General features: G+C 48.7%; 1 protein-coding gene across 2 annotated transcripts in view; it reads left to right on the top strand.

The window, feature by feature from the left end:
* MED15 (mediator complex subunit 15) overlaps positions 1 to 27,490 on the top strand; it is a 47,930-nt gene that overhangs the window by 12,917 nt on the left and 7,523 nt on the right. The window contains exons 2-9 of one of the 2 annotated variants that reach the window (XM_039321200.1): positions 2,290 to 2,377; positions 3,480 to 3,531; positions 4,370 to 4,399; positions 4,697 to 4,912; positions 5,184 to 5,449; positions 5,791 to 6,099; positions 20,253 to 20,381; positions 25,855 to 25,974. In XM_039321200.1, coding sequence (XP_039177134.1) covers positions 2,290 to 2,377; positions 3,480 to 3,531; positions 4,370 to 4,399; positions 4,697 to 4,912; positions 5,184 to 5,449; positions 5,791 to 6,099; positions 20,253 to 20,381; positions 25,855 to 25,974 — 1,210 coding nt within the window. The remainder of the gene's footprint in view (positions 1 to 2,289; positions 2,378 to 3,479; positions 3,532 to 4,369; positions 4,400 to 4,696; positions 4,913 to 5,183; positions 5,450 to 5,790; positions 6,100 to 20,252; positions 20,382 to 25,854; positions 25,975 to 27,490) is intronic. The other variant, XM_039321201.1, reaches the window with a different exon arrangement.

The following is a 27,490-nucleotide window of genomic DNA, read 5'->3' as shown; positions in this document are numbered from 1 at the left end:
ATGGGTCCCCTCGGGGCAGGCAAGTGTCGTATAGGTCGTAATTTACGCCATCTTTGAAATGGCAAAGGAGGATGTCTTCCGGCCAGTTCAGTTTGCTGGCAATGGCCCGGAATTCTTGTGTATATTTGCCTTGCCTCATCGTTTTGATCCTTTTGCGGGCTTTGCGATCGGGGGTCCTCAAATTGCCTTCTCAGAGAGGACATGAACCGGTTGAAGTCGTTGAGCTCTGGGGCATTGGAGTCGTGCAAATTCACCACCCAATCTGCGGCCGGCCCGTCCAACGCAGATTGCATGATCCGGATACGGGCTTTGTCGCTCGGGTTGTGCCGCCCGTATTCCATGTAGCTGAGGACTTGGGTTAGGAAAAACCCCAAACATGTCGGCTCCCCCTTGAATCTCACGTCCAGTGGCGGGAGTCTTTGAATGGATCAGTGCCTTCGTTGTTGGTGGTAGTGTCTTCCATCCAGATTGTCATCTGCGGGTCAGCAGGGAGTGGGGACTATTGGATCAGCAGACCTCCCCGGGGCTGTAGGTTCCACTTCCCCCTCGGTGTCTCTCCAGTTGCGGCTCCGGGAGCTGGTGTGGCCATAGGGCTCAGAATTCTCCTCTCCTAGGGAGCTGAGGGTTCTCTTCATCAGGTCGATAGCTTTCTCTAGGATTCAGCCCGAGTACAGTGCCCAGCTCTCTTCCTCTTCACTTGCATACAGGGATTTCCCCATCTCCTGCTTCCATTCTGGTTGGTTGGCCCCCCGTCTCAGGGTCACCTTTCTTGATTTCTTTTCCCACTCGCCTTTCTTTCCAACGCCCATTGACTACGAAGGTTTGTGGTCACGTGTCTCCACCACCTCTTCTCCTGAGGAATCTGACCTCTCGGATCCCGACATCTGGCAGGTTTTCAGTCGGGGCAGTGGCTCTCTTTCCGGGGAGCTTTCTCCCTTCCCTGCTCGTCTGACATGGTAATTTTTGCAAAGTCCCCCGGCAAGGTTCTCCCTTCCAGGTGGACTATTTTTGCAGATCCTGTCTAATGTAAAGACCCACCTCAATCTTACATCTTAAGAAGACAGAACTCTTGGAATGTCTCTTCGAACAGGGATCTTTATTAAGAGAAGCTGATTGTAGGGGATTTGGGGAATCCTCTCCCACCATTCAATGTTTTAAAGTGTTTCCAAGTAGCCCCCACCCCACAGTTCTTCTGGGCAATTCAATCCATCTGTCCTCTCCGTTGGCACGATCACTCATCCTCTTCTCCCAGATCCCAGGCATTGTATTTCCCACCTCCTTTTCCTCACTGCCGGCAAAGGGGAGTGAGTTGAAAGGCGATGGCCACATTGTTATCGTTAGTCCTCTCCATGAGAATCCACAAACGGTCACTTTGTAGTTAAGGAAGGAAGTGAGAGTCGTAAAACCCCCCATGCTTACCCTCCTCCCTTTTCGTAGTATGACAGAATCCAGAATAGAGTAAGAATTGGTTTTTCCTCAGAGTAGGTAGATAGAAATGAAATATAATTGGATTCTGACACTTCCAGCACAAAGGAGGCATGCCTTCTGCAATGTTCTTCCACCTCAGACCTTCAAGAAGGCCTTGGAAGTCCTCATGCCAGGATGTCCATGAGCTTGCCGTTGAGTCTGAATGGCTTGTTCGTAGTTGTACAGGCCTTTCTGCTCCTGTATTAATTTGTCTATATTTTTGTTTCTCACTTTTGGAAGCTGGCTATAATTGTATATGGAAATCACAAACTGAAATGATAAATGAAGACACTCATAGTTTTCAAATGGGGGGGGGGGGGGCGTTTCTTATGATCCCCTCTTCCCAATCCGACCCGTTTGGATGCCCTGACTCAGAATTCCTCCTTCAAGAGAAGACTTTATTTCAGCAGACAATGGCAAGTGCCACGGCTCCTTGGCCCAAGGGAGGCTGTGCAGCTACGCTTCCTTGCGCTGTCCCAGCCCCTGGTTGCTTATAGGCAAGGAAGTGTCCTTCTGTATGGCAACCAAGCACAATCTGGAGTGTGGGCTGTGCTTCAAGGGGGCAAATGGGGCTGGTGCAGAAGGAGCCCCAGCATCCATTCAAGAAAGAGCCGCCTGACCGGCAGCAAAAGGGCTCTGGCCACCAAACTTCCCAGGAGTTCGTTATAGGTAGAAAAACACTACTAAACAAAATCCATAACTTTTTTCATGAAGAGAAGCCAGGTGAAGCGCCAGGCTCATTCACAAGAGACGTGCCATAAATATTGGAAAGTTGTCCCAGGCTGCCCCAGTTGAGCCTGAGCAGACTCTTCTTTCTTGCAGTGAAGATGCCATGAGAAAGGCTGGCGTTGCTCACAGTAAGACCAGCAAAGAAATGGAAAACCATGTTTTCATGAAGGCCAAAACGCGGGTAAGAAGTTCCTTTCCTTGCTGGAGGAGGCGGGTGGGAGGGACCCCCTGCAAGGAGAAGCTGACTGGCCCTGCAGGCGACGCGGCCTACGTGCGCAAGTTCCCCTGCCTGCCGGGGGTGCTGTTCTTGGCCTGGTGCTGTTCTGTCCAGGGCTCCATCCCCGCCTGGCAGATCTACATCATGCAGGCGCCTTGCTGAATAGCACTGCAAGAAAGCCGAAGGGGTTGCTCCCTGCACTCTGCACATCATATGGCCCACCTGGGCTGCTCCCTTCCCCCCCATTGGGCACTTCTGCAGGCCCAAGCAGGAGGCACCAGAAGATGCCCCACTGCGTCAAGAAAACAGCATGAGATGGCACATTATTCCCTTCATGTGAGCGAAAGGCACCCACACCCAGTAGGTGAGAGGTGCTTTCCAGTGAAGGTGCTTAGAGTCTGGATTCCTGACTCCTCCTCCTCCTCCTCCTCCTCGGGAAATTCTCTCAGGAAGGCTCTGACCCATCTCTTCAGGGGAGGAGGACGTCTGCGCAGGACGGGACTTGAGGTTCAGGAAAGGAGATTCTGCTTGTAGGTTGGAAACTCTTCCTAAGGGGAGGAGGGTCCCCTTCTCACCCCCGGGCCAAAAGGAAATGTCCTAGTGGCGAAGGTGCCGGACTAGGAGCAGGGAGACTGCTCGCTTGGGAAGCGCCCAGACGAGTGGAAGCAGCTGAGAAGCTGAAGGGTCAGAGCAGGGATGAGGCTCCCCTCCATCCCCCAGAGTCCAGCCAGCTTTCCCTCCTTCAGTGGAACCTGAAGGGAACTGGTGATCTGCTCTTCCCAGCTCTGTGGCCCCAGATGTCCCGGACTGCATGGCACGCAATGCAGTGCAGGAGGGGTTTGTGAAGCTGTGGCTGAGCTCCACGGATCGAGGAGATAGGTTCCACTGGATCCAAGGAGAGATCCCTGGAACCCACCAAGCCCTTTTGCTCCGGTGGTGGCCGGCCAGCCTTTCTCCCCTGCTCCGCAAAGGCCGGCAGCCCCAGCCTGATGGGGCAACAAGTTGCATCAGCCCTCGCCTGCCTCCCTGCTGCCTTCCACAATGCGTTTTCCTTTCCTAATTTTAGGACGAATATCTCTCTCTCGTGGCAAGACTCATCATCCATTTCCGGGATATTCGTAAGTAGCCCTTTTTGTTCCTGTGGGTTGGCTTAAGGCCATTTTTCCTGACTGCCTTATCCTGGGGTGGGAAGGAGCCAGAATGGGGAGCTCGCATCAAGTCTTAACCCCACCCCACCCTTTCCAAGCTGGAATTTGGAGCCAGGTTCTCAAGAGTGAAGAAAGTGCTCTGTCTGGGCCTGGTCTCGGAACTCCAAGGAGAATTGTTTGTGTGATGCTGAGCTCTTGGAAGGAATGGGGAGAGGGAGGGGAGGAAGGAAGGAAGGAAGGAAGGAAGGAAGGAAGGAGGAGGGTACGAAAGGAAAGAGGGAGGGAGGGAGGGAGAGAAGGAAGGAAGGAAGGAAGGAAGGAAGGAAGGAAGGAAGGAAGGAAGGAAGGAAGGAAGGAAGGAAAAGAGCTGAAAATGAGGAATGAGAAAGCCAGGCCCAGCATCCAAGTCCTCCCATTGAAGAGCTTGAGCAGCTTTCAGGAGAAGGTGTCTCCTTTGCATTTGAGGATCCTATGTAATAATAATAGTGATAATATAATTACTCATCTTGTTTCAGATGGCCTAATTATTTTTCTGGAAAATGAGTCTTTTCCAGGGAATGAGGGATATTGGCATTAACTCTGAGCCCCCAAACATCCTCAGAAATGACACTTTGTTTTGGGCCTAGAATCCCATGGGAGGGAGAGCCCAAGATTTTAGGGGCTCCAGCACCCCACTTTTCATTTCCAGCTCACAAATTTGAAAGGACCTTAAAGAAAAAACCCATGTTCCCCAGCAGAAGCCCTATTGGCCCAGTCGGGTCATTCCCTAAATCTCTGTGTACAACTGTTTCCCCCTTTTGTTTCCTAGACAACAAGAAGTCCCTGGCCTCCGTCAGCGGTAAGGAGCCCTCTTTGTCCCCTTCCTTTGTAGTGACGCTTCCTAGGGCCTCTTCCAAAAGCGAAGGCCAGGCTGGAGGGGTAGGTACCCTGGGCTGCCCGAGGCTGCTGGATGGAAAGAGGAAGTGGGCTCTGAAAAACACATTCTGACACCGCTTCAGCCTCTTCCAAGGTTGCCAGAATCAGAATTCTACTGCACAGAAGACGGGTCGGCACTGGGGGAGGGGGGGGGCACGGCTACATCTTCGTCTGAGTTGACGGAGCAGAGCAGATGCAGCTGTCTGTTTTTTCTCCCCAGATCCTATGAACGCGCTGCAGAACCTGACTGGTGGTCCTTCAGCAGGACCAGGGGCCATAGGGATGACTTCTCGTCCTCAGGGGGCCTCCCTGGTCGGGTTGAGTGGACTCGGGCCCCCCATGGGGCAGCCAATGAATCTCCCAGGGCAGCAGCCTCCTGGACCTGCCGGGATGGTCCCTCACGGCATCCCCAACATCCCTGCTGCCAGCCAGCCGAGTAAGTATTTGGGGTAGACCTTGGTGGAGATTTCCTCTGATGGGTTTGGAATTGTGGGGAAGCCTCCCCTGGGACTGCAAACACTTTGTCTCTGTAGACGATTGCAAGAAGATCTTTTTGAATACAAGACTCAAAGCCCAATGATTGTGAGGTGCAGGGAGGAGACGGCAGCCAAATAGGAGGACTGCTGTTGTGCAGAATCAGGGACCTTCACTCCAAAACGTGTTTTGGTGCGCATTCAGCATGTGGCCCTTTGTGTCTCTCTCTTCAGCCCAGCTCCAGCTGCAGCAAATGGCTGCACAGCAGCAGCAGCAGCAGCAGCAGTTCCAGCAGCAGCAGCAGCAGCAGCAGCAACAGCAGGCCGCCCTGCAGCAGCAGCAGTTCCAGGCCCAGCAGTCAGCAATGCAACAGCAGCAGTTCCAGGTGCAGCAGCAGCAGCAAGCAGCAGCAGTAGCTCAGCAGCAAATGCAGGTGGCCCAGCAGCAGCAGCAGCAGCAAATGCTCAAGTTACAGCTGCATCAACAAAGCCAGCAGCAAGTAAGAGCAAAAGCTTCAAAGTCTCCAGCAGCAGGAGAGGGAGGCAGGCTCTGGTGGCCGAGGGCCGGCCAGGCCAGCTTCTGTGGGCATCCTGGGAGGGGCTGGGCTGGCTGCCCTGAGGCCATCAGTCTGCTCCACTCGGGACCCAAGGGAAAGAGGACCTGCATTTTCATAGCTGGGTCTCTGAATCTGCTCCCAAGTGCAGAAAAAGGAATCCAGGTGGACTTTGGTGTAGCTCCCACGGCCTCCAGCACCTGGGGCAGCGGAGCCTCCCCAGGGCCTTTCTGCTCCTCTTTCTGTCTTCCTGATAGCACTTCCTTCTCTTCCACTTCTGACTTCAGATGCAGCAGCAGCAGCAGCAGCAACTGCAGCGAATTGCTCAGATGCAGCAGCAGCTGCAACAGCAGGCCGCTCAGGCTGTTCAGGCCCAGCAGCAGCAGCAGCAGCAGCAGCAGCAGCAGCAGCAGCAGCAGCAGCAGCCACCTCAGCCCCCACCGCCGCAACCGATGCAGCAGCAGCAGGTGGCCCAGGCTCCTTCCCAATCGCTTCCTCCCCAGCCCCTGGTTTCTCAGGCACAGACCGTTCCGGGACAGATCCCTGGCCAAGTCATGTCCATGGCCATCCTGCCCCAGCAGTTAAAAGCCATGCAAGTAAGTGCTCAGAATGGCTACCTCTGATTGCCCATGTCCGTTTTCCCTCTTGCCCCTAAAGCCAGTAATATAGACTAGTCAAAGAAAGCAAGGAAATGGTTAAGAGTAACAAAGGTAATGAAAATGCAGAACAGTTTTGATGGGAATAAAAATTAATTTTAAAACTAGAAAAAAGGCTAAGCAAGAAATCTTCAATAGAGAGAATGGAGTTGAAACTAAAACTCATGAAATTATTTGCTATGCAGCTCCAGTCAGAGATAGCAACTTGTAGAGAAATGCTGTTGATGTCAAGAGGTGGATACTATAATGATATAAATGTTAGGATTTAAAAATGATGAAAAGGAAGTGTAAAAATGTTGAACAATTGTAAGGCTGCCCACTTAGATGTTATATATTGAGAGATGTTAAAGCATGATAGAGTAAATAGATGTGAATTGAGAAAGTTTTGCAGGAATGTGAAATTTAAGATGTGTTGCTGAATGTAATTAAGAGTGGCATTTGATGAAAGTAAAATTTATGTAAATGTAGATGAAATGCCTTGCAATGTTTAGCACTGAGACAATCTCCCCTTGCTCAAAAAAATATATTTGTGGATTAAAAGTATATGAAATACTTGTGGTGATAGAAGTGCAGAGAGACAAAAAAGTTTAGCTTGTTGATTAAAACCTGGTTTTCAGCATATCTTTAATAGATAATATGATACTACAAGGAATAAAAGATCTGAAAGTTAATGTATCAAAGTGGGATCAATGTGTTTGTCGGTGAAAATGGAGTGAACAGTTGCAAGTTGATATATCTATCAATTTATTACAACAAATAGATGAGAAAATCATGGATCTTGCAGTCCTGGTGGACAATCGCTAAAATATGAGCCAGCAGTGTGCTGCAGCTGCCGAAAAAGCCAACACACTGCTAGGCTGCATTAACAGGGATAGAATCAAGATCACGTGAAGTGTTAATACCACTTTACAATGCCTTGGTAAGGCCACACTTGGAATACTGCATCCAGTTTTGGTCATCACGATGTAAAAAAGATGTTGAGACTCTAGAAAGAGTACAGAGAAGAGCAACGAAGATGATTAGGGGACTGGAGGCTAAAAGATATAAAGAACGGTTGCTGGAATTGGGTATTTCTAGTTTAATGAAGAGAAGGACGAGGGGGGACATGATAGCAATGTTGCAATATCTCAGGGGCGGCACAAAGAAGAGGGAGTCAAGCTATTCTCCAAAGCACCTGAAGGCAAGACAAGAAGCAACGGATGGAAACTAATCAAGGAGAGAAGCAACCTAGAACAAAGGAGAAACTTCCTCACAGAACAATTAATCAATGGAACGACCTGCCTCGAGAAGTGGTGAATGCTCCAACACTGGAAGTTTTTAAGAAGAGACTGGACAGCCATTTGAAATGGTATAGGGTTACCTGCCTGAGCAGGGAGTTGGACTAGATGACCTCCAAGGTCCCTTCCAACTTTATTATTATTATTAAAATGTTTTCTAAGTATGAGTAAATGAAGAAATGCAAATACTGGCAAAAAACAAATAGTATATAGTCTATTTTAAAAAAACTATAAAGTAGCTAGATATAAGACTATGCTTCTATCCTGTAAGGACCCAACTCAGCTAACCACCCAAGAAAGCAGAACTCTTGAAACAGGCATTGTCTCAAAAGGAACTTTTATTAGGGGTTAGTGACAGTAGGGAAGTGAAGGTGAGATGGGGGGGGGGGAAACCAGCATAAACAGTATAATTCAAGAGGCATTCTTCCTCCTCCCACCAAAGTCATAAAGTTCATTTGAAATCCAGCCAATCCACAGGTCGCACAATCTTTGGGTAACCGGTACAGTTGGCACGCATCTCAAGGTCTTTTCCAGTTTTGTTTCTTCCATTCCCAGGAGGATAGGGGAGGGAGGAAGGGTAGAACTAAGCATAGATAAAGTAGAAAGTTACCCCATGTGAAAGTGTTCTCCCTTCCCCCACCAGAATGGCAGGCCCCAAAGTATAGCTAAATAAGCAGGTTTATAATAGGGATTTGGGGACCTGAAATACGCCCCCAGAAGAACAGGAAGTCCACCTAGAAGATTATTAAAAGGGAGAGGGAAACAGCCAAAATATTTACATTATTTAGGTTTATCAGCATATTTAGAATGGAAATATTTAAGGAGTCTAGGTGCCCTAACATGTTTCTTATACACCCACTTGTTTTGAGAGGAAGGAAGGTCCTTCCAGGCTACCACGTATTGTGTGGCCCCAGGGTGTTTGTGAGAATCTAAAATGTCTTTAATTTCAAAACGTTGTTCCCCTTCCACCATGATAGGCGTGGGCTCCTGGGGTGCTGGAGGCCTAAGTGTAGAGGTAACCTCCAGTTTGAGTAAGCTGCAGTGGAAAACAGGGTGGATTTGCCATAGGTTTGTAGACAAGTCTAATTCAACAGTAACCGGATTGATGATATGTTTAACAGGAAACGGTCCCAGAAATTTAGGGCCTAATTTCTTTGAAGGTTGTAAAGATTGTAAGTACTTAGTGGAAAGGTATACTCTGTCACCAACTTTAAATGGTTTCTGTTCCACCCTCTGTTCGTCTGCTTGTGCCTTACAAGCTTCCCTAGCATCATCTAATGCTTTCCTGACAACAGGCCATGTATTCTGCAGCTCTTTAATGCATTCCTGCAAGGAGGGTATTTCAGGCTCCTTAGCTCAGGCATGGGTACAAAAGTCTGACCACTGGCTACTTGAAATGGTATGAAACCCGTACTAGAATGCACAGCATTATTATATGCAACCTCAGCAAATGGTAGCAGATCAGACCAATTGTCTTGCGGATAGTTAATAAAACAGGTATTGTTCTAGAACTGAGTTCAGTCTCTCTGTCCCCCCATTGGTTTGAGGATGATGACTAGATTAGAACCCATTGTCCAGAAAGGCTTTCCAGAACTTAGAAGTGAATTGGACCCCCTGCCTGAAATTATACATTGTGGGGCTCCATGGAATCTATAAACACTTTGCACAGAGAGTTTGGCTAGAGTCTTAGCTGTTGGGATCTTTGGGCATGGCATAAAGTGGACCTGTCTGGAGAACAGTCTATTATTACCCAAATCACAGTGTTTCCAGCACTTTCAGGTAGTTCTACAATAAAAATCCATAGAAATCTCTCTGGCTCTGATGGACTCACAACTACTGGAGTAGTCCAGGAGATTTCCCTTGTCGTCATTTAGCTGCTGCACATGTAGGGCAGTTGGCGACATAGCTTTCTATGTCCTTTTTCAAAGCAGGCCACCAAAACTGCCTCTTAAGAAGGTGTAGAGTTTTTACAAATCTGAAATATCCAGCAGTTTTTGAGTCGTGTCCTGCCTGCATTACTTTTAAGTCTTAAGATTGCTGGGACATAAAGTTTTTCTCCAGTCCAAGCTAACCCGTCTTTCAGTACACACAGGTTATTGTGATTCCAAAACCATTGATCAGTTTCTAATGCTGTTTTGAAATCCTGTAGCAATGTTTTCCCTATAGGGCAGTGATGGCGAACCTTTTAGAGACCGAATGCCCAAACTGCAACCCCAAACCCACTTATGTATTGTTGGGTGCCGGGTGGGCGTGGCCCATTGGATGGGTGTGGCCTATTGGGTGGACGTGGCTGCAGTGGTAATGGCAGACTGGGTGGGACTAAAAAGTTCAATCAATCAATTCCAACTTTCCGAGATCTTTTTTTTCCCCGCAAGAAGTTGAAGTTGATTGATTGAACCTTTTTTTTTTGCACATGGTGGTGGAGGCCTAAAGCAAAAAGGTTTTATAAAACCCATCTGAAGGCCTAGGACTGGGGTGATGGCAAGCGCGCCCACAGAGAGGGCTCTGAGTGCCACCTGTGGCACCCGTGCCATAGGTTTGCCACTACGGCTTTAGGGGTTACTGTGCTTGTCTGGGCCCTGGTGGTGACTGGGGCTGGCAGCTGATGAGGGCTTAAAAGTGGTTTAACCACTTCTGCTTTCTTACTATTATATTGTGGCAGCTGGGACAAGGTGTTCACTAAGAAATTTTTTCTCCCAGGGATGTAATAGATAGTAAAATCAAAATGGTGAAAGTGTTGGGACCATCTTGCTTGTTTAGGAGAGAGTTTCCCAGGAGTTTTCATCACTTCAAGATTCCTATGATCAGTCCATACTTGAAATGGTATTTTACCCCCTTCTATGAAATGTCTCCAGGTGAGGAGAGCCCTTCACACAGCATAAGCTTCCTTCGCGCAAGCCGCCCACCTATGTTCAGTCTCAGATAATTTCCTAGAGGTGTAAGCACAGGGTTGCAATTGTCCCTCTTTATTTCTCTGTAATAGGACCGCTTCTACAGCCACATTGCTGGCATCAGCTTGAATTATAAAAGGCTGTTCTGGTTCTGGATGCTTCAAAACCAGCTCCTTGGAAAAAAAGTCTTTTAAGTTTCTTGAAAGCAGCTTGGCTGTCCCCGTCCACTTTAATGGTTGACTAGGCTTCAGTTTATCTCCCCCTTGTGTTTTTAGTATGTTTGTGATAGGGAAGGCAATCTGTGCGAAAGATGGGATTAACTGTCTGTAAAAATGTGCAAATCCTAGGAAACTCTGGAGTTGCTTCCTAGTTTTTGGAGGAGCCCATTCCAGGACTGCCCTTACTTTCTATGGGTCCATCTCTATCCCTTCATTGGATATATGATAGCCCAAGTAATCAATGCGATTTTTGTGAAATTCACACTTTGACAACTTAGTACAGCCATACTGGCTGAGGAATTCTGGGAGTTGAAGTCCACAAGTCATAAAATTGCCATGGTTGGAGACCCTTGACTTAGCTTAGCCAAGCATAGTTTTTTGAGTACTGCTCTGACTAGCTTAATGTGTTCGTCCATAGTTTCAGTGTAAATAAGGATGTCATTCAGGTAAACCAAAAACCCCTTATACAGGTGCTCATGCAGGACTTGATTTGATTAATTGCATAAACACTGCAGGGGCCCCTGGCAACCCAAAAGGGAGGACTTTAAATTGAAAACAGCCTAGTGGGCAGTTGAAGGCGGTTCTCCATTCATCTCCCTTCTTTATGCGTATGCGGTAATAACCTTACGTCTAGCTTGGACAAAATCTTACCTTTTGACAAGTGCGCTAACATGTCTTTCATTAAAGATGGTATATTTTTTACACACACACAGCATTCAGACTCCTATAATCCACCCACAGACAAGAGCCATCTTTCTTTTCTCTGAATAATATAGGGGCTGTTACCCGGGTCTAGCTGGCTTTATAAAACCCCATTCTAAATTCTTTTTGATGAACTTTCCCAGTTCATCATAGTCATAGAATACATTTTTGGTTTGGGCAGTTTCACCCCTGGAATGATTTCAATAGGACAGTCTATGGGCCGGTGAGGGGGAGTTCATCTACTCTCTGCTCGCTGAATGCCTCAGCCAAATCTCGGTATTCCATTGGGAGGTTTTGCAGGTCAGACTCACCGAGGGCGGAGGCAAAATCGCGGCATAATCCACATCTCCCGCCATTTTCTTTAGAGACGGGAGGGGCTTTCCCTTGCAGGAATTTTAACCGTCCTTCCCTCCAGTTGATCATGGTGTTCCATTTCTTTAGCCTGGCCAGTTCCAAAACTATCAGCCGCTACATTCCTGGGGCCACGATAAATGCTAGAGTCTCTGTGTGGTCCCCCAAATCTATAAGGGCCTGGTGACAAAACTGGCAGGTACCCCCCCCCCTTGCAACCGAGTCATCCAGCTGGCAAAAAGTAATTGGAGTCTTTAATCTCCTGAGGGTTATTCCCATTTTCCCCACTAGATCTGGGCTGATCATGTATCGGGTACACCCCTAGTCCAATAAAGCCACTAATTTTACTGTCCTCCCAGTGCCTGGTATGGAAAGTTCTAGGGTCAATTGGCCCACTTACCAATGGGTCATTTTCGTAGTTGCTTTCCGTGCCCTCGTAGTGTGGGGTTAGAGCTCGACCCTCTCCATCACGATCATGGGGGAGTTCTACGACCTCTTCTGATTTCATTGCCATCTCGGATACGGTGAGGTCCTCGAGGGTCTTCCAGCAAGCAAGCGATCCCCTCTCTTGGCAGGTGTCTTGCTGAGGCAGTCCACTGCTCATTGCCCTTCCTTACTGCATTTGAAGCAGGCAGTAGTAAGAGAGTGGGCACGTGAGGTCAAAACGGTTTCCCTTCACTTCTCTGGCTGTGGTTTGAAGCTTGATCTCATTGGGCGATGTAGGTGCTTGCGTTAATTAATTTCCACTTCCTCAGCTAGCAGACCCCAGTCGTAAAGGTGTCCTGGGGCTCCACGAGCTACACAGGTATTGCATAGTTCTTCTTTGAGCCCGTTCTGGAAACAGTTTACCAGGATGTCTTCTGGCCAGTTTAAACGACTGGCCAATTCTCTGAATTCTTCAGTATACTCAGCCACCGGTCTCCTCCTTGCTTCACCAACTTTATGCACTCATGGGTTTTCTTATCTGCCAGACGGTCTTCAAAGTGTCTGCGGAGAGCGGCCATGAAGTGGTTGAAATTTCTCAGTTTGGGTGCATTGCATTGTACAATGTCACCATCCAGTCAGCTGTTCCATCTTCCAAGGCTACCCGAACCTTCTCTACATTAGTGGACAGTGTTCTCCCATAGATTTGCATGTAGGTGAACAGGAAAAACCCCAGTCACTTCAGGTCTCCATCAAACTTCATTCCGATCGGGATCGGCTTCACCTCTGTTGGTTTGGACGGTCTGTCTCTGGTCCCCTGGGGTGGACGGCCTTGCTGCAGTGCTGCCGCTGAGGTTCCAGCCACTGCTGTTTCCCTGGCAGTCGATTCCTCTCCCTCTGATTCATCCTCCACCCCATCCTCTGATTCAGGGTGCTCTTTTAGATGCACCTTGAATTCGCCGAGGGTCTTTCTCATATATTCCATCACTGCTTCCATTATGTCCAACTTCTGTTCTTCTATTATTATTATTATTAATAATAATAATAATAATAATAATTTTATTTACAGTCACAGACCAAAATGCAAGTGCAACAAAAGAAAACACAAGAAAAATACAATCAGTTAACACCAGAAGCCTTGGCTAAAGGGAATTACAACATTCTCCTCTAATAGTTACAGCTCTTAAAAGAAATTTAGAAACCTGAGAAGTAATATAGGAGGAGACATCCCCTAGACAATATAAGATCAAATTATTAACATTAGAACCAGAGGGATCAATTCCAAGGAAAGACAGTAATTTAATTCTGGCTGTGTTATACATAGGGCAGTATGATAAGACATGCTCCACAGTTTCAACTTCAGCCCTATCACAGGGGCATAGTCGCTCACTAAACAGGAGCCTCTTGAATCGCCTGTCGAGTAGTGCTGAGGGCAAAACATTGAAATGGGCTAGGGAAAAGACTCTTCTATACTTGGGGATGGTTAGAGTATAGAAATATGAAGCCATCCTCAATCCATAATTATTAGAATGGCTGAAGATCAAAGGGGAGCAGGTTTTGTTGGTTCTGGATCCTAAATATTGCAAATCTATGTCCACAAGCCGTTGGACTACCCTAAACTGGGCGCCCTTGAGACCATAATCTCCAAGAGCATCCCCCGTAAAAACTAGCAAGTGGAGTTTCTTCGTCAGCTTCCTCTCCCAACAAGAAGTATGAGAGTCAGCAAACACCAGGGAAAGATAGCTACCAGGGACTGCCGAAAACAGCACCCGAAACCACCATTTAAAGGTGTTAATCCACGCCATGCATTCGACTGAATGAATGCCCAGTTCCAGGTACATCGAAGCAAATCCAACACAAGGAGGAAGACCCAGAAGTTTCCTAAGAAAAACAGCCTGGGTTCTTTCAGTTCTGTTCTTTATCTTTGTCAGGAGGGGCAGGTTTTGGATTTTTCTTCTTTACTTTTTTCTTCCCTCCTCTTCGGGTGAGGGTTTTTCTTGGAGCTTTTTCTTCCCATCCTTCCCGTTTTCCAACCCCAAATGATTATCTGGCTCGATCTTTTTCACCAGAAGGTCCATCTTCTTCCAGATCCCTGGAGAGGCTCTCATCTGGTTTTAAGCAGAGGACCATAGTTCTGCCTGGAACTCCTCCATGTGAGATTTGGTTGCGACTCCTCCCGTAGGGCAGCAGCTTCTCTGGGTTGAGTACTATGCAGATCTCGCCTTATGTAAGGACCCACCTCAGCTAACCACCCAAGAAAGCAGAACTCTTGAAACAGGCAAAGAAAAACCCAGCCAGTGTGGAGACGAGTCTCCAGACATGACCGGAGTCGCCATGAACTGGAACCGGAAGTCGACACTCTTTTTCTTACCACACACATTTATTCCTCTGCTCTCAGCTTTCTTATGTTTCTCCTGATATATGCAATGGTCATTTTCCATTTAATAAAATGGACATTTCAGGTCCCCAAATCCCTATTATATCCCTGCTATACTTTGGAGCCTGCCATTCTGATGGGGGGGGGGAGAGAATACTTTCGCTTGGGGTAACTTTCGCTTTCTATTTTCTCTATCTAAGCTTAGTCCTACCCTCCCTCCCTCCCTCCCCTATCCTCCTGGGAACGGAAGAAACAAAACTGGAAAAGACCTTGAGATGCGCATCAACTGTACGTTACACAAACATCGTGCAACCTGTGGATTGGCTGGATTTCAAATGAACTTTATGACTTTGGTGAAAGGAGGAATGCCTCTTGAATTATACTTTTCGCCTTGATTTCTCTACTGTCACTAACCCCTAATAAAAGTTCCTTTTGAGACGATGCCTGTTTCAAGAGTTCTGCTTTCTTGGGTGGTTAGCTGAGGTGGGTCCTTACATAAGGCGAGATCTGCATAGTACTCAACCCGGAGAAGCTGCTGCCCTACGGGAGGAGTCGCAACCAAATCTCACATGGAGGAGTTCCAGGCAGAACTCCCAGCCTTTTCACCAATCAGAAGCTGCAGCCCAGACATTGGTGTCTGTGACGTATCTTCCTGGGGAATCTGCGAAGCCCGCGGAGCTGCTTGAGATTGCGCTTGCATGAAGTTGCTCGCGCCTCAGTGGAAGAGGGGAGACGGGCTGAGGGGGGCGTGAGGTAGGAGAAGGAGGGAGGGAGGGAAGGAAGGGTTGTTAGCTCTGGAATCAGCACACTGGAGGGCTTTGCCGTGGGGGTGGGTTCCTTTTGTATTTTGATTCTCTCCCTTTTGGAGGGAGGAATGGACATTTTATGATCTGGGGAAAAAAATCTGGTGTCTGTGAATAAAAGCGCTGGTGATCATCTTTTCTTTCCGACAGCTCGCCTTGATGCATTCAGTGCAATTGCTTTTTTAAATAGCGCTTTTGGGTTGTATTTTTTAAAAAATCTTAGCTTTAAAAAAAACTGGAAAGCGCATTCTTAGAGCAAGGCACAGACTTGGTCCCCCCCTCTCTCTTCCCTGCACCCCCCGAATCCCCGGGTATTTTTATTTTTATTTTTGTTTGGCAAAATAGAATCCACAGCTGCTAAAAATGAATAGTGGCTTGCGAGGGAGGGGGGCTGCTGTGGGCAGCAGAAGACAGGCTGGTGCATCCGAGGTGTTGTTCACTTGCTCGCCTCCTTTCTGTTGACCCCCCCCCCCGTCTAGATTGGAGTTGCTGCTTTGCGTGGACATGAGCCAGGATGGATTTTCCTCGGGGTTGCTAGAAGCTGCGCTTAAACTCGGAATAGCCCGATTGCAAGCGAAGAGAAGGGAGTTGGCGCGAGTGAGAAAGCCAGCCTGCCAGCCCGAATTGCAAGCTTCCCTTTGCCTTTTTCGTCATCAATCAGGAGCAAGCCAATCTCGGGATTTTCCCTCCTCCCACCTTTAAACAACTTCCTTTTATTCTGCCTCCTGCCTGGTCGGGATCCAAAGGCGAGGCTCCGATTGGGGAAGTGTATACACTGCCAGAAATTGTTAAGAAAAAGGAAATGCATTGAGAAAGGGACTTGTCAGAAAACATTTAGCTGAGGATCAAGTACGCTCAGTGGAAGGTGAAAATGTTGGAAGGAGAGAATGAAATAGCTGGAATCTGGGACAGCTGTAAAGTCGAATCCTTCTGTTTTGGGAAACTTCCATGAAAAAGCATTAAGCATCCCATTAAGGACCCACCCCACTTTGCATCTTAAGAAGACAGAACTCTTGGAATAATTCTTCCAACAGGAATCCTTTATTAAGAAGAAGTGGTTGCAGGCATGCTAGACAGGACTTGGGGTCCAAGCTCTCCCATTCAAGGTTTTAAGGGGTTCCCCAGCAGTCCCACCCAATCACCCCCCCTTCCAGTGATAGTTTCAGGCATCACAATTCCACCCCCTTGCTCCTTTCTTTCGTCTGTATGGAGACTTCAGATAAACTACATGAAAGGTAAATAGCTCTCTTTTGTCATGGTAAGGTTCTTTGATGCTAGTTACATTCAAAGTCTTTCTTTGATGTCGCAATAAACACATTCAATTCCTTAGAAGTATACTGAAGGAAGTGAGGGCCATAAAGCCCCTTTGTTCTCCCCCTTCTCTCCCTCTTATGGCAGAATCCAGAGAAGGCAGAATTGGGGTTTTCTATATTTGATAACTGGAGATGAAGTATAATTGGATTCTGACACCCAACCCCTTCTTGTTCTCCTTTCACAGCCTCCTCGCAGGCAGAGGAGGTCGTTTTCTGGGAGGGGCATGGAGGGAAGGAGGGGATGCTTTGAAAGTTTGCCGCCCCTCCCTTCCTCAAATAATTTGGCTCCTCTTAGCTCACAGGGAGGGGAAGGGGAGCTGCACACACGCACGCTTAAAAACAGGCTCCCTCACCAAATGCGTAATCCACTTTGGGGAAGGAGGGGGGAGGGTGGAGAAGGAAGCCATCGGGTTTACTTGCGAGTAAGCATCCCAGAGGCTCCTTCTCGCCGCCGCCCTTAAACAACTCCCTCCTGAAGAAGTTTGCTTTCTAAATATCTAACTTTCCCCATCCTAAAAAGGGTCTTTGGCGGCGCAAGAGAAGGCGAGGGAGAAGGGTTGGGGGAAAAAAGAACCAAACAAACCCGGGGAGCCCGTTAATCAACACGCAGCCTTAGTGGGGTAAAGGGTGACTCTCAGCCTTACTCATTAGTAAACCCTGCGGGGTATCCGCCGGCGGGAGGGGAGCGACCCTCTGGGATCCCGACTGTCAGCTGGATCGGGCGCTTGGAGAAACAGATCCCGGAGAGGAAATAAAAGAGTGGGTAAGGCTTTGACCCCCTCCAGTCTTCGAGGACCCCCCCCCCGTCCGATTGTCCCTCTCCCCAGCTGGAGACCCTCCGGAGCAAGATGGAGTTTTTTTGAAGGGCGATAGGGAGGTGGCGGCTCGGCAGGCAGGTTCCCGCCTGCCCACGAATGTCGGGCCCACGGGGCTGAACACAGAGTCAACAGTCCAACATAACTTCCCTCCTCGGATGAGAAAGAAGGAATCTCTCCCACCCGTGTCCCTTCCCCCCCTCAAGAGACAACAGGAGGTTGCAGACAACTAAGTCAGCCAGTGCAGGAAGCCCTGGAATGGCCAGTCTAGGGTGCCTGGTTGCAGTGCTGGATGTCTTTTGCTCTTCCTAGAAGCCGGTGGCAAGAGAAAGAAGTTGTTCAAACTTCAAGCTAGCTACTGGACGCCTATTCACACTTTTTTCCTTTTTTTTTTTTTTAGTACTTGTCTGCCAACCCACCCCATCTGTAAAAGAAAAAGTCTTCCACCCAAGCATAACTTTTAAGGATTTTAAGGATCTTTGAGAGGAAGAGAGGGAGAAAGAAATAGAACGAGGGAGAGAAAGAGGGAAAGAGAAAGAAAGAGAGAGAGTGACAGGGAGAGAAAGAGGGAGAAAGGGAGAGAAAGAAAGGGAGACAGGGAGAGAAAGGGAGGGAGAGAGGTAGAGAGAAAGAAAAGGAGAGAAAGGGATAAAGAAAGGGAGAGAGGGAGGTAGCAATTGAAGTAGCAATGAAAATAATTTTATGGTTGGGGGTCACCACAACACGAGGAACTGTATTAAAGGGTTGCGGCATTAGGAAGGTTGAGAACCACTGATCTATACCCTTGAGGATCAGAAAAATCAAAGACTGAGATTTGAGCCTTTAAAGCAACAAAGCTTTAAGGATAAGATAAATAGATGCTTAATGCAGAGGACGGGATGCTTCTTATTGTTTCAAATGATGCTACAAGCAATAAAGAGAGACTTATTGGCTGAAAGGGAAGCTTTGTTATGGAAATCTGCCTAGCACAAAAAAAGACCAGAATAAGACTGAAAAGTTAAATTCAAAATTATTTGTGATGGATCAAAGGCACTGATTGATTTAAGGTTTAAGATTTAAAGTTAGAAATAAGAGAAAAACGGGTGATTATTAGAATATATATATTAAATAGATTAAGAATGTATTCTTTGGAATAATAGGTTTATTTGTATGAAAACTACCATGTAATGGAATGAAGAAAACTTAAGGGGCGTTTTAGATCTGGATTGATTTAATAACTAATTGAGTATGTTAAATTAGCAAGATGATGTTCTTGCCTGACAATATGGATGTTATTAGGTATGATAATTAACTGGATGAAATTTGAATTTGGTCCAAAGGGCTGAAATGATTTACGGTTTGATATTACTTTGTTATTTTGTTATCTTAAAGAGATTGATTGATTGATGGATTATATATGTATAGGATAGACTAATATTTTACTTTAATTAGGAGATATACTGTGTAGTGGAAGAAGAAATAAATGAGATTTGTGATAAAATTAAGGATTTAAGAGATTGAGATCTAGAATATATCTGGAAGGGATACCTGAATTGATAATCTGTTTCTTTAAAGTCAAATTTGATTATGTTAATTGTAAATTCACAAAGCACTAAAACAGGTTTAGGATTGTTAGAAATTTAAATTAGAAATGGAGTATTTTAAATGTATTAGGTTAATTGAGGGAAATAGAGAGGGAATATTCAATGTATTGATTTGAGTTATTCATATATGGTTTTATTTTTGGATGTTTGATTACCCCAGCACCAGGGTGTGTCTTAAGCACTTTGTTCTAAGAATCAAAAAACCAATAAAATTTGTTTTTTTTAAAAAAAAGAAAATAAGAGTGTCATGGTTCCAACCAACAGAAACAGATAAAGCAGGACTCTGAGGCTTGCAACTTCCTCAAAGAACATTTTTTATTGTTACAGCGTATTGGCAAGGTCAAAAGTGAAACCAAGTCTGGATAATCAATAATAAGCTCTCAATTACAAAGTATCAAATCTCTACCTCCAGAGCTAAGTCATACATCGCGTTCCCCAATTAATGCAGTTGGGCTTTTGTGGATTACGCCCTGGGCTTGGATGAAGGAGCAATAGATGACCTTGGTTCCCATGGGACAGTAGTCTGTTTTGACTACCGAAGAACCTGGGAAACTCCCCCCCCCTCCATTCCATGTAGCAACTTCAAATGAGATGAAAATGGCTGCAGTCAGCATTTATAAAGTTGACAAAGAGGAATACAAAAGCGAGTGACTGTATGAATAAGCATGTTGTGATAGTTCAATTATATATAAATAATTAACAAAATGAAGGAAGACCAAGAAAACTGGTTTTGTGGAGAAATGACACATTTGAACAGAACAATTATGAGGTAACGTATAGTAAAAGCAAGATTGCTTTGCAAGATGGAGGGGTATTGAGGAATTCAGTAACTAGTGCTTATATTGCTGGATTTTCTTTTTTTCTATCTCCTGCCTTTTAATTTTTTTCTTTGTGTCTTCATGCTCTTTGTATAACACTTCTTACCCTGAAAGGTAATGGGTGTGAAATGACATGCCTGCCCTTTAATATTGGATTCATGTTTGTGGGCAACAGTTTCTGGGTGTGCAGTTCACAAACTGGGGTGATTCTCAATCTTTCGAAGGCTAGCAGACCAGAGGAGGCCCTGCTAGGCTTCTCCTGGCAGCCTTGGCGTTTCTGGGCACGGAGTCCGCATGCTCTTCTCCATTCAGGCTCCCATTGTGGGATTCCCAAATTTGTAGGAGGGCTGAAAGAAATCCTTCAGTTGGGCCTTGGAAGCGGCTGCCAGGCTCCCCAGGAATTGGGTTGCGTCTGGGGTTCAGGGCACGGATGGGAAAGAGGCAGGCAGGAATCCCTGCACGCTTGAGAGACGGCCGTGAGATTGAGCGCTATAGAACCCACTCTTGGTTCTGTTCCTTAAGGTCAGAGCTTTGCAGCAGCAGCAACAGCAGCAGCAGCAGCAACAGCAGCAGCAGCAACAGCAGCAGCAGCAACAGCAGCAGCAGGTGGCTTCCCAAGTCCAGGCTGCTCAGATGGGAGCATCCAGCCAGGTAAGCTGCTACCCCAGAAGCTGCAGGCTGGTAAGGCCTCTTTCCTAGTCCTGAGTAGAGGAGAAGGGCATTTCCGTTCTGCTCCTCTTTCGAGTGCAGTTTCTGCCTCCTGCAGTGGGGGAACACGGCACCCTTGCCCTGTGCTTGGCAAGGCCCCCAGGCCGCTTTAGAGGGGCTTCCTGGCGTTTTCTGAAAGAGGTTTTGCCCCTTTCTCCCCGTTCCTGAGCGAATGCTCCCTTTCTCCTGCCAGAAGGTTTGGTTGGATCCTCCTCCCTCCTCAGTTCTGGGTCACCTGAACTTTAGGTGCCGTCTTGTTTCAAGGAGCCAGTTCCACGTGGCACTGATCGTGGCCCTGTCGTGCTGGGCTGGCGACTCATTTCCAGCACGCTGCCTGATTGCCTGGTTCTTCCAGGAAAAGAGTACTAAGACTCTGGCTGGATGCAAGAAGAGATGCCTGGAACTGATCTTGTGCAGCCTTTCCCTTCCTGGCTCACTTGGAGCTGTTCCTGCAGGAGCTCTTGAGGCCCTTGGCCCAAGGAGGGTGCCCTACGGAGGCTCTGTTTTCTTCCCAGCATCCTGACCGTGCGCCCTTGACAGAAGAGTTCAGTCTTGCTGGCATTGGGGAAAGTCTGTAATCTCTGTCTGGCCCTCGGAAGCCTGTTCAAGAGAGAGCCTCTCTGCTTTTGTCAGGGATCCCCTGGAAGTGAGGATAGGGCCAAGCACCGGAGGGCAGCATCTTTCTTGCACAGAGTGAACATCAGGGGAGGATGAATGTTTCGGGTTCTTCCTGCAGAAATCTGATTTAAAAGAGAGAACTCAAATGGCTTCCATTGGAAATTTAGCATAAAATCCCTAATTCAGTGTTTCTCAGCCATGGCAACTTGAAGCCATGCTGGCTGGAGAATTCTGGGAGTTGAAGTCCAGAAATGCTGCCCCATTTAAATAAACAGTGGGAGGAAGAATAAGAGGCTGGTTGCTCTTTGAATGCTGTGAGCAAAGGTCTTGCAGCAGATTTGAATTGGGTTGGGGGCTGCCATTTCAGAGAGGCAAGTTCCCCTTCTGGGTTGGGGGCTGCAGCTAGTCCTTGACTTACAACCACGACAGAGCCCAAAATTTCCATTGCTAAGCAAGACAGTTTTTAAGTGGATTGTACCTCATTTTACGATTTTTTTGCCACAGTTGTTAAGCGAATCAATGCGTTAAAGGAATCTGGCTCCCCCCATTGACTTTGCTTGTCTGAAGCCGGCTGGAAATTAACAAATATAAAACTCTTCACCTCATAATTCAGCGAGGTGTGTATGGGCAAATCCAGTAAATAACATCTTCTCTAATCCAGTTGTCAGCAAGAAGTCCAAACTGGGTCCTAAAATAATTGCATCAGTTAACAAATGTAAAACCCATGTTCCCTGTCTCAACTCAGCTGTAAGCAAAACCACGTCTAGAAGACCTTAGGGGGTCCCAGGGTCCTGAGGCTTTGCAACCGGAGGGTAACTGGGAACCAGCGCAATAGAGACAAACCTCCATGTTCCGGAGCGGCTAAAGCTTCCAGCCCCAGGCACAGAGCATTGCCCTAAGACATGAGGGGTCCTGAGCAGCGGCTCCCAGTCCTGGAAGGGGCAAAATTGATGTTTTTGCCGTGGGTGCCGCTTGCTCCTTGAGGAACCCCAAACTGTACTCGGCTCTATTCTGTCAAGCATCAGAGATGGTGACTCTCCAGATTCACTAGGGCTCAGTTGCAACCAGCTCTTCCTCGTCCAGATGTCCACAGCCTGAAGGGTCTGGGGGAGCCCCTGAATGGCTTAGGGTGGGGATGGAGAGTCAAATATTATCAGCAAAGTAAGGATCCTGCACCCAGTGCCAAGGAATGGTCTCGCCCATCCCAAACTCCAACTCAGCTTATCAAGTGTGAGAGACGCAAAGCCCGGCAGTTGGGGCCTTTAGCTTGGACAACCCATCCCACAGTCCAGCTCACCTCATCTCCAACCTCTCCCTCTGTGGCCCTGCTCTCTCCCAGACACTCACATTCAGCAGACCCACCACTTTCTCCTCTCTCCCCCAGAGGGATAGGTTCAGCTCGGCTTCACCCTGTCCCAGTTGGGGATCCCTAGTCTCGTTCTTGTCCAAGCCGCCAGACTCCCAGCACCCAGCGACAGCAGCAGTCCTAGTCCTTCCAGGTCCTGAGTGTTAGGAAGACAGGGCCACAGCAGTGCCTGCTACACGTGGCAGTTAAACAGCAGCTCTGAAAGATCTGAGGTGCCTCCTGCAGGAAAGGTTCCCTGATCTTCGCTGAAAGTCTCAAAATCTGTGGCAGGAAAGAGGAGAAAGGCCTACTGGAGCATATTGGCAGTAATTGCCAGTAATTGGACCATTTCTCTCCTGCCTTTCTCAGCTGTTCTTTTCTGGGCTTGTCTTTCTGCCATATCATGCCAAAAGTGCATGTGTGTGTGTGTGGGGGGGAGATGTCTCTCCTACCCCCCAGAAACCCCATCAGAACCCTTTGGCCTCTGCAGCAAGAGAGAGTGAGATGCCATCTGAAAAGTGAGCCTTCCCAGGGGTCCTCCTTGCTGGAGAATCCAGGGCCAGGGGGCTTGGGGCAGACTGGGCTGTCCTCTGCTGGGGGAACAGAGGCTGATGGGGGGGGGGAGAGAGCTCAGAAGATCAGGAATGGCTCAGAGAAAGCAAGAAGCTCATAGTGACTGACTGGTTGCTCCATCTTTTGCGGAGTAGGGAGGGGTCTCAAAGGGGCTTGGCAGAGGCCCAGGGGTTGCTTGCATCTCAAACTTTGTAGATGGGATGAAAGACAATGCAAAGTCCTAATGGAATAAAATGAGAGGTTTCTGGGAGCTGAATGGCTGGCTCTGCTCCCACATCCAGCTTGCATCATTTGGATTTGTCCCAGGCACTTTTTCAAACCTTTTTTGCGAGCGATCCCACTCACCACTGCTGTCTTTGGATAGCTTTTCGTGTTCTGTGGTCTTTCTTGGAAACTTGGGTTGTGACATGGAGCTGGGACTCTCTCTGAGCTTCTTCCATGCCGTTGCCCCTTTCCAAGGAAGCCGACTGGTTAGAGGCCACCCCGGCTGCGGTACTGGGTCCTAAAGGCCTTGGCAGTGGGAGGCTGGTGACAACTGCTGCAACTCCAGAAATAACCGATGACCTTAAGACGGGGCTCCCCGGATTGTCAAGGAGAGGGAGACGGCGAGAGGACAGCCGCGGGCTGACCTTAACCTCCAGCTGCCAGCAGGTGCTGCGCTTGGTGCCTCACCTCCTCTGTTCCTTTCTTTTACCTGCGTTCCTAAAATGAGCAGGAGGTAAGCTGGCACACTGCAGAGCGAGTATAGCCCCGCTACTGTGCATCACCTTGTTTAAGAAAGCCTCTTTGGCATGCTTAGGGAAGGAAAGGGGAGTTCCCTCCCTTCCCCCCCTCCCCCCCCCGCCTTTAGACACATCTTGGGGAGAAAAGGGCAGGAACTGGAGGGGTAGAAAGTTTTCTGGGTAGCTACATTAGAGAATCTGCTGAAAATTCCAGTGGCTCCAGAATGACCTCCACCTTGATAAGAAGACCCTTCTGGGACAGCCAGTTTGATAACTCTTTGAAAGTGGTAAAAGGCGGGATGGCTTCTTTGCCTCGGATGAAAGTATTAGGGGCTTCTCACTTTATTGCCCTTCAGCAGCCACCTGGCCAGGCTTCTTTGCAAACCTGGAGGACCCCAGCATCTGCAGGTCAACTTCTGGGCTTGGCTGCTGCTTCCTTCTTCAGAAGCCATTGCGAGGGGCTGCTGAGCGTCAGTGTCTTTCCCAGGGGATGCGCTCCTGGGCAGAGCAAGTCTTTGCAACTTCGCCCTGTCTCACTTTTGGTAATTCCAGGTCTCCGGCTCCCCAGAGGTTATTCTGGCTGTGCAGTAGAATCTCTGGGGGGTAAGAAGAGTTGCTTGAGGCTCTGCCTGTGATGGGCTACTGGCCCTGCAGTTCAATTGAGCACATCCTGGGAACAGGTGCTTCTGTCCCCATCGGAGAACGGCTGGAGTGGCTCTTCCCTTCAGGAAGGCTTTCTAGGACAAGCACATGACTCTTTGTGCATCGTCTTTCCCAGTCTTTCAGTCAGGTTGGCCATTCATAACTCCACTTGGGAGGGGGCAGAATTGGGCAGTTCCTCCTGGGGCCGCTGCCCCAGCTTTACTCTCTCAGCTTCCCTGTTCAGAGGCAGCATCTTCGCGCATTGTTCCCCTTGACCTCTGTAAGACAGAAGAGCGAGCCTTACCTTCACCGGGCCTGGCTTGAGCACAAAGGGCCCCTGAGTCTGCCTCTCCTTTGGGCTGCCTCTCCCTGCACTGAGCTGTTCAGGCGCCGCTCACGAATGTGGGCAGATTTGACAAATTGCCTTTTTTGAAGCTGCGGGGTTGCTGCCTTGCCAGAGCCTCCCTCTGATGGAGGCTGCCGCCCGCGGGGGGTCTCTGTTGGTGCTGACGGTGGTGGTGGTGGTGGTGCTCCTGCTCCGGGCTGCCTTCTGGCTCCCGCTGGGTTTCCTTTGGCGGTGTGGCAGAAGGCAAGGCTGAGGCAGCCCGCTTGGTTGAGCCACAGTGTTCTCACAGCATTGCGTCCATGCTAGGCCTCCTGTGTGGCTCAGAATGTGGAGGAATGCCTGGAGGGAGTCCATCTGCCGCTGCCCCCCTTGTCTTGCTAGCGCTGCCCCCCCATCATCCCTCTGCCTTTGCTTGGGAGCTGGTGTTGTACAGCACAGCCCTTCTCGTCCTTCTGGCCTTCCTCTGCATGTGGTGGACGTCACGCGTGTGCATGTGTTCTGTGTCTCATCCCCACTGCTGCTTCTGAATGACTCTTCCCAACCCATGCTGGGAATGGAGCTTCCTTGTTCCCCATGAACTAACCGTGAAGCTCCATTGGATGCTCCTGAGCCGTGGCTTCTTTCCCCTTTGGTTGTGACGCTCGCATGCTTCTGTTTTGCAGGGGTGGTTGCCAGCACTGACCTCCTGAAATGTGTGCTATGGCGGCTGCAGTCTCTGACTTACTGGCGGTTCCCCAAAAAGGCTGTCAAATTGGTGCCAACACATTAGTGCCTTTTTGCTTGCTTAGTTCAGTGCCTGTCAGGCACTGATCCAGCCACAGATAGTGACTGAGCTGTGGGTGGACCCCGGCGTGTCCCAGTCCAAGCCTGGGCCACCCTTCTGGAAGGAGGCAAGCCCAGGGCTAGTGGCCTCCAGGCTCCCACTGGATGTGACACCCCCCCCCATCACACCTGGGCAATGGTGTGTCTCTCTCCTGCAACTGGACTGCAGCTACCTCCTCCCACCACATTAACCATAACTACTTTGGTAAGCCAACTGCTGCCAGAACCCTTCCTTGGACGAGTGCGCTTGGCTTCCAGCTCCCCAGATGCTGCATGTGCTTCTTATCCTGCCAATGTGCTGCATTTCCGTGTTGCGATTACTTTTGTCTGTCCCTCTGTCCTCCCAAGATGATCACCGCAAGTATGGCCCGAGGTGGGATGCCAATAAGACCACGGTTCCCGCCCACCACCGCTGTCTCTGCCACGCCTCCAAGCACCATGCCTTTGGGTGGACCACAAATGCCTCAGGTACTTCATGGAGCGGAATGGGTTGTGGCTGGGGGCTTGTGCGAGGGCTGATTGTCTGGTCTTGGTCATCTCCCACCTTTGACCTGCACTTGGAGCAGCTGCTGCGGGGGGCCACATCGGATCGATGACAGGTGTTGCCCAGGAGCTGAGACAGGGATGCAGGTGAGGTCTCTCTAACTGGAAAGAGAAACCGCACCGGCTCCCATGTAAGATGCATCTGACACATCCTCAATGATAGGCCTGGACAGTTTGGGGGTGAGTCCTGGGGAGAGATTTTCATCGAGGGGTGTGACTGAAGAGAGTCTTTTTCACCCCAACCGCCATTAGAATGGTTCCTCTGCTTCAGATTCCCTCCTGCGTCTTCTCTTAAGCCCTGGAATTGAGCCCTTCCACCGAGATCAGTGGTGGCCCTGGGCTCCACTGTGCAAGTCTTTTAATAAGTTGGAAGGAAAACAAAAGAGAACTTTACACATCAAACTTATTTCAAGTTCCTGGAGCTAAAAGAGTAATTTTCTCAGTTTTTATCGTTTTTGCAGACTTTCTGCTGCACAGTCCAAATCTTCACTGAACTTGCATCTAAGAGGTTCAGTTTTTCCATTACCTTGATCTCGGGGTGTCAGGGTGGGGGAAAGAAAAGGCTCCAAGGATGATCACCCAATAACAGCCTCCAGGTTGGTGGCTTTGCTTCAACTTGGCTTCCTCTTATCTGTCTTTACTCTTGGTTGGCCGCATCCTGTAAATTAGGTCATTAAAGAGCCAGGAACGGTCATGTTAATTTGGCTGTTTCTGAGTAGGTTTCTCCCCAGTGCCCCTGGTGTGGCTCTTCCAGGCTGCTTTGGATCAGAATAGCCGCACCCTCCTTTCCCGGTGCCTCCCCCTTCTGCTTTTCCTGCCTTTTATTTGTGCCGGTGGCCTCCTCGGAGGAACTCCCACCAGCTGATTTATGGGGCTTATTCGGGCAGCCATCAGGTTGCGACCAGTTACCCCATTTGGCTAGGTCTGCCTGGTACTCCCCCACCCCCACCCCCTTGCAGCAGCTGCCCTTCTCTCTTCCTCTGGCTATTCCCATTCTACCAGTCGGAACTGAACCTGGAGATGTGGCTTCAGAGCTCTGGATTGGTGGTGAAAGTGGCCCCAACACAGAACAAGTCTAGGAAGAGGTGAGACCACGTTCAGGTTTAGTCATCTTTGCTGGCAAGATGGAGGCGGGTCTTCAAAGCCGTTTTTGATCTGCAGCAAAGCTTGCACGTGACTTAGCTGGCAGTGCATCAACCTGAACCAGATGGATTTAGTCCATGTCTCCGGGCAGCCCCTGAGTCAGCTCAGGGCTCTGTGTGGCAAGAGGGGACTTGTGGTTGATAGCGGCACCCCTGTGGCATTTCCGTTCTTCTGGCTCTCTTGGCATGCCCTGGGGCCTCCCGTCAGCTCTGCTTGCAAAATTTCCTGCCGGCCAAGCCCTCCATGCTTCATCAGTGCTGTAGCATCTCTGCCAAGTGCGATTTCTGAAAACTACGTC

The sequence above is a fragment of the Crotalus tigris genome, unplaced genomic scaffold, assembly GCF_016545835.1.
Source record: "Crotalus tigris isolate CLP2741 ecotype Arizona unplaced genomic scaffold, ASM1654583v1 scf7180000023720.1715460, whole genome shotgun sequence".
NCBI lineage: Eukaryota > Metazoa > Chordata > Lepidosauria > Squamata > Viperidae > Crotalus > Crotalus tigris.
Note: the sequence above shows the minus strand (reverse complement) of the source record. Positions and strands in the feature narration are given on the sequence as shown.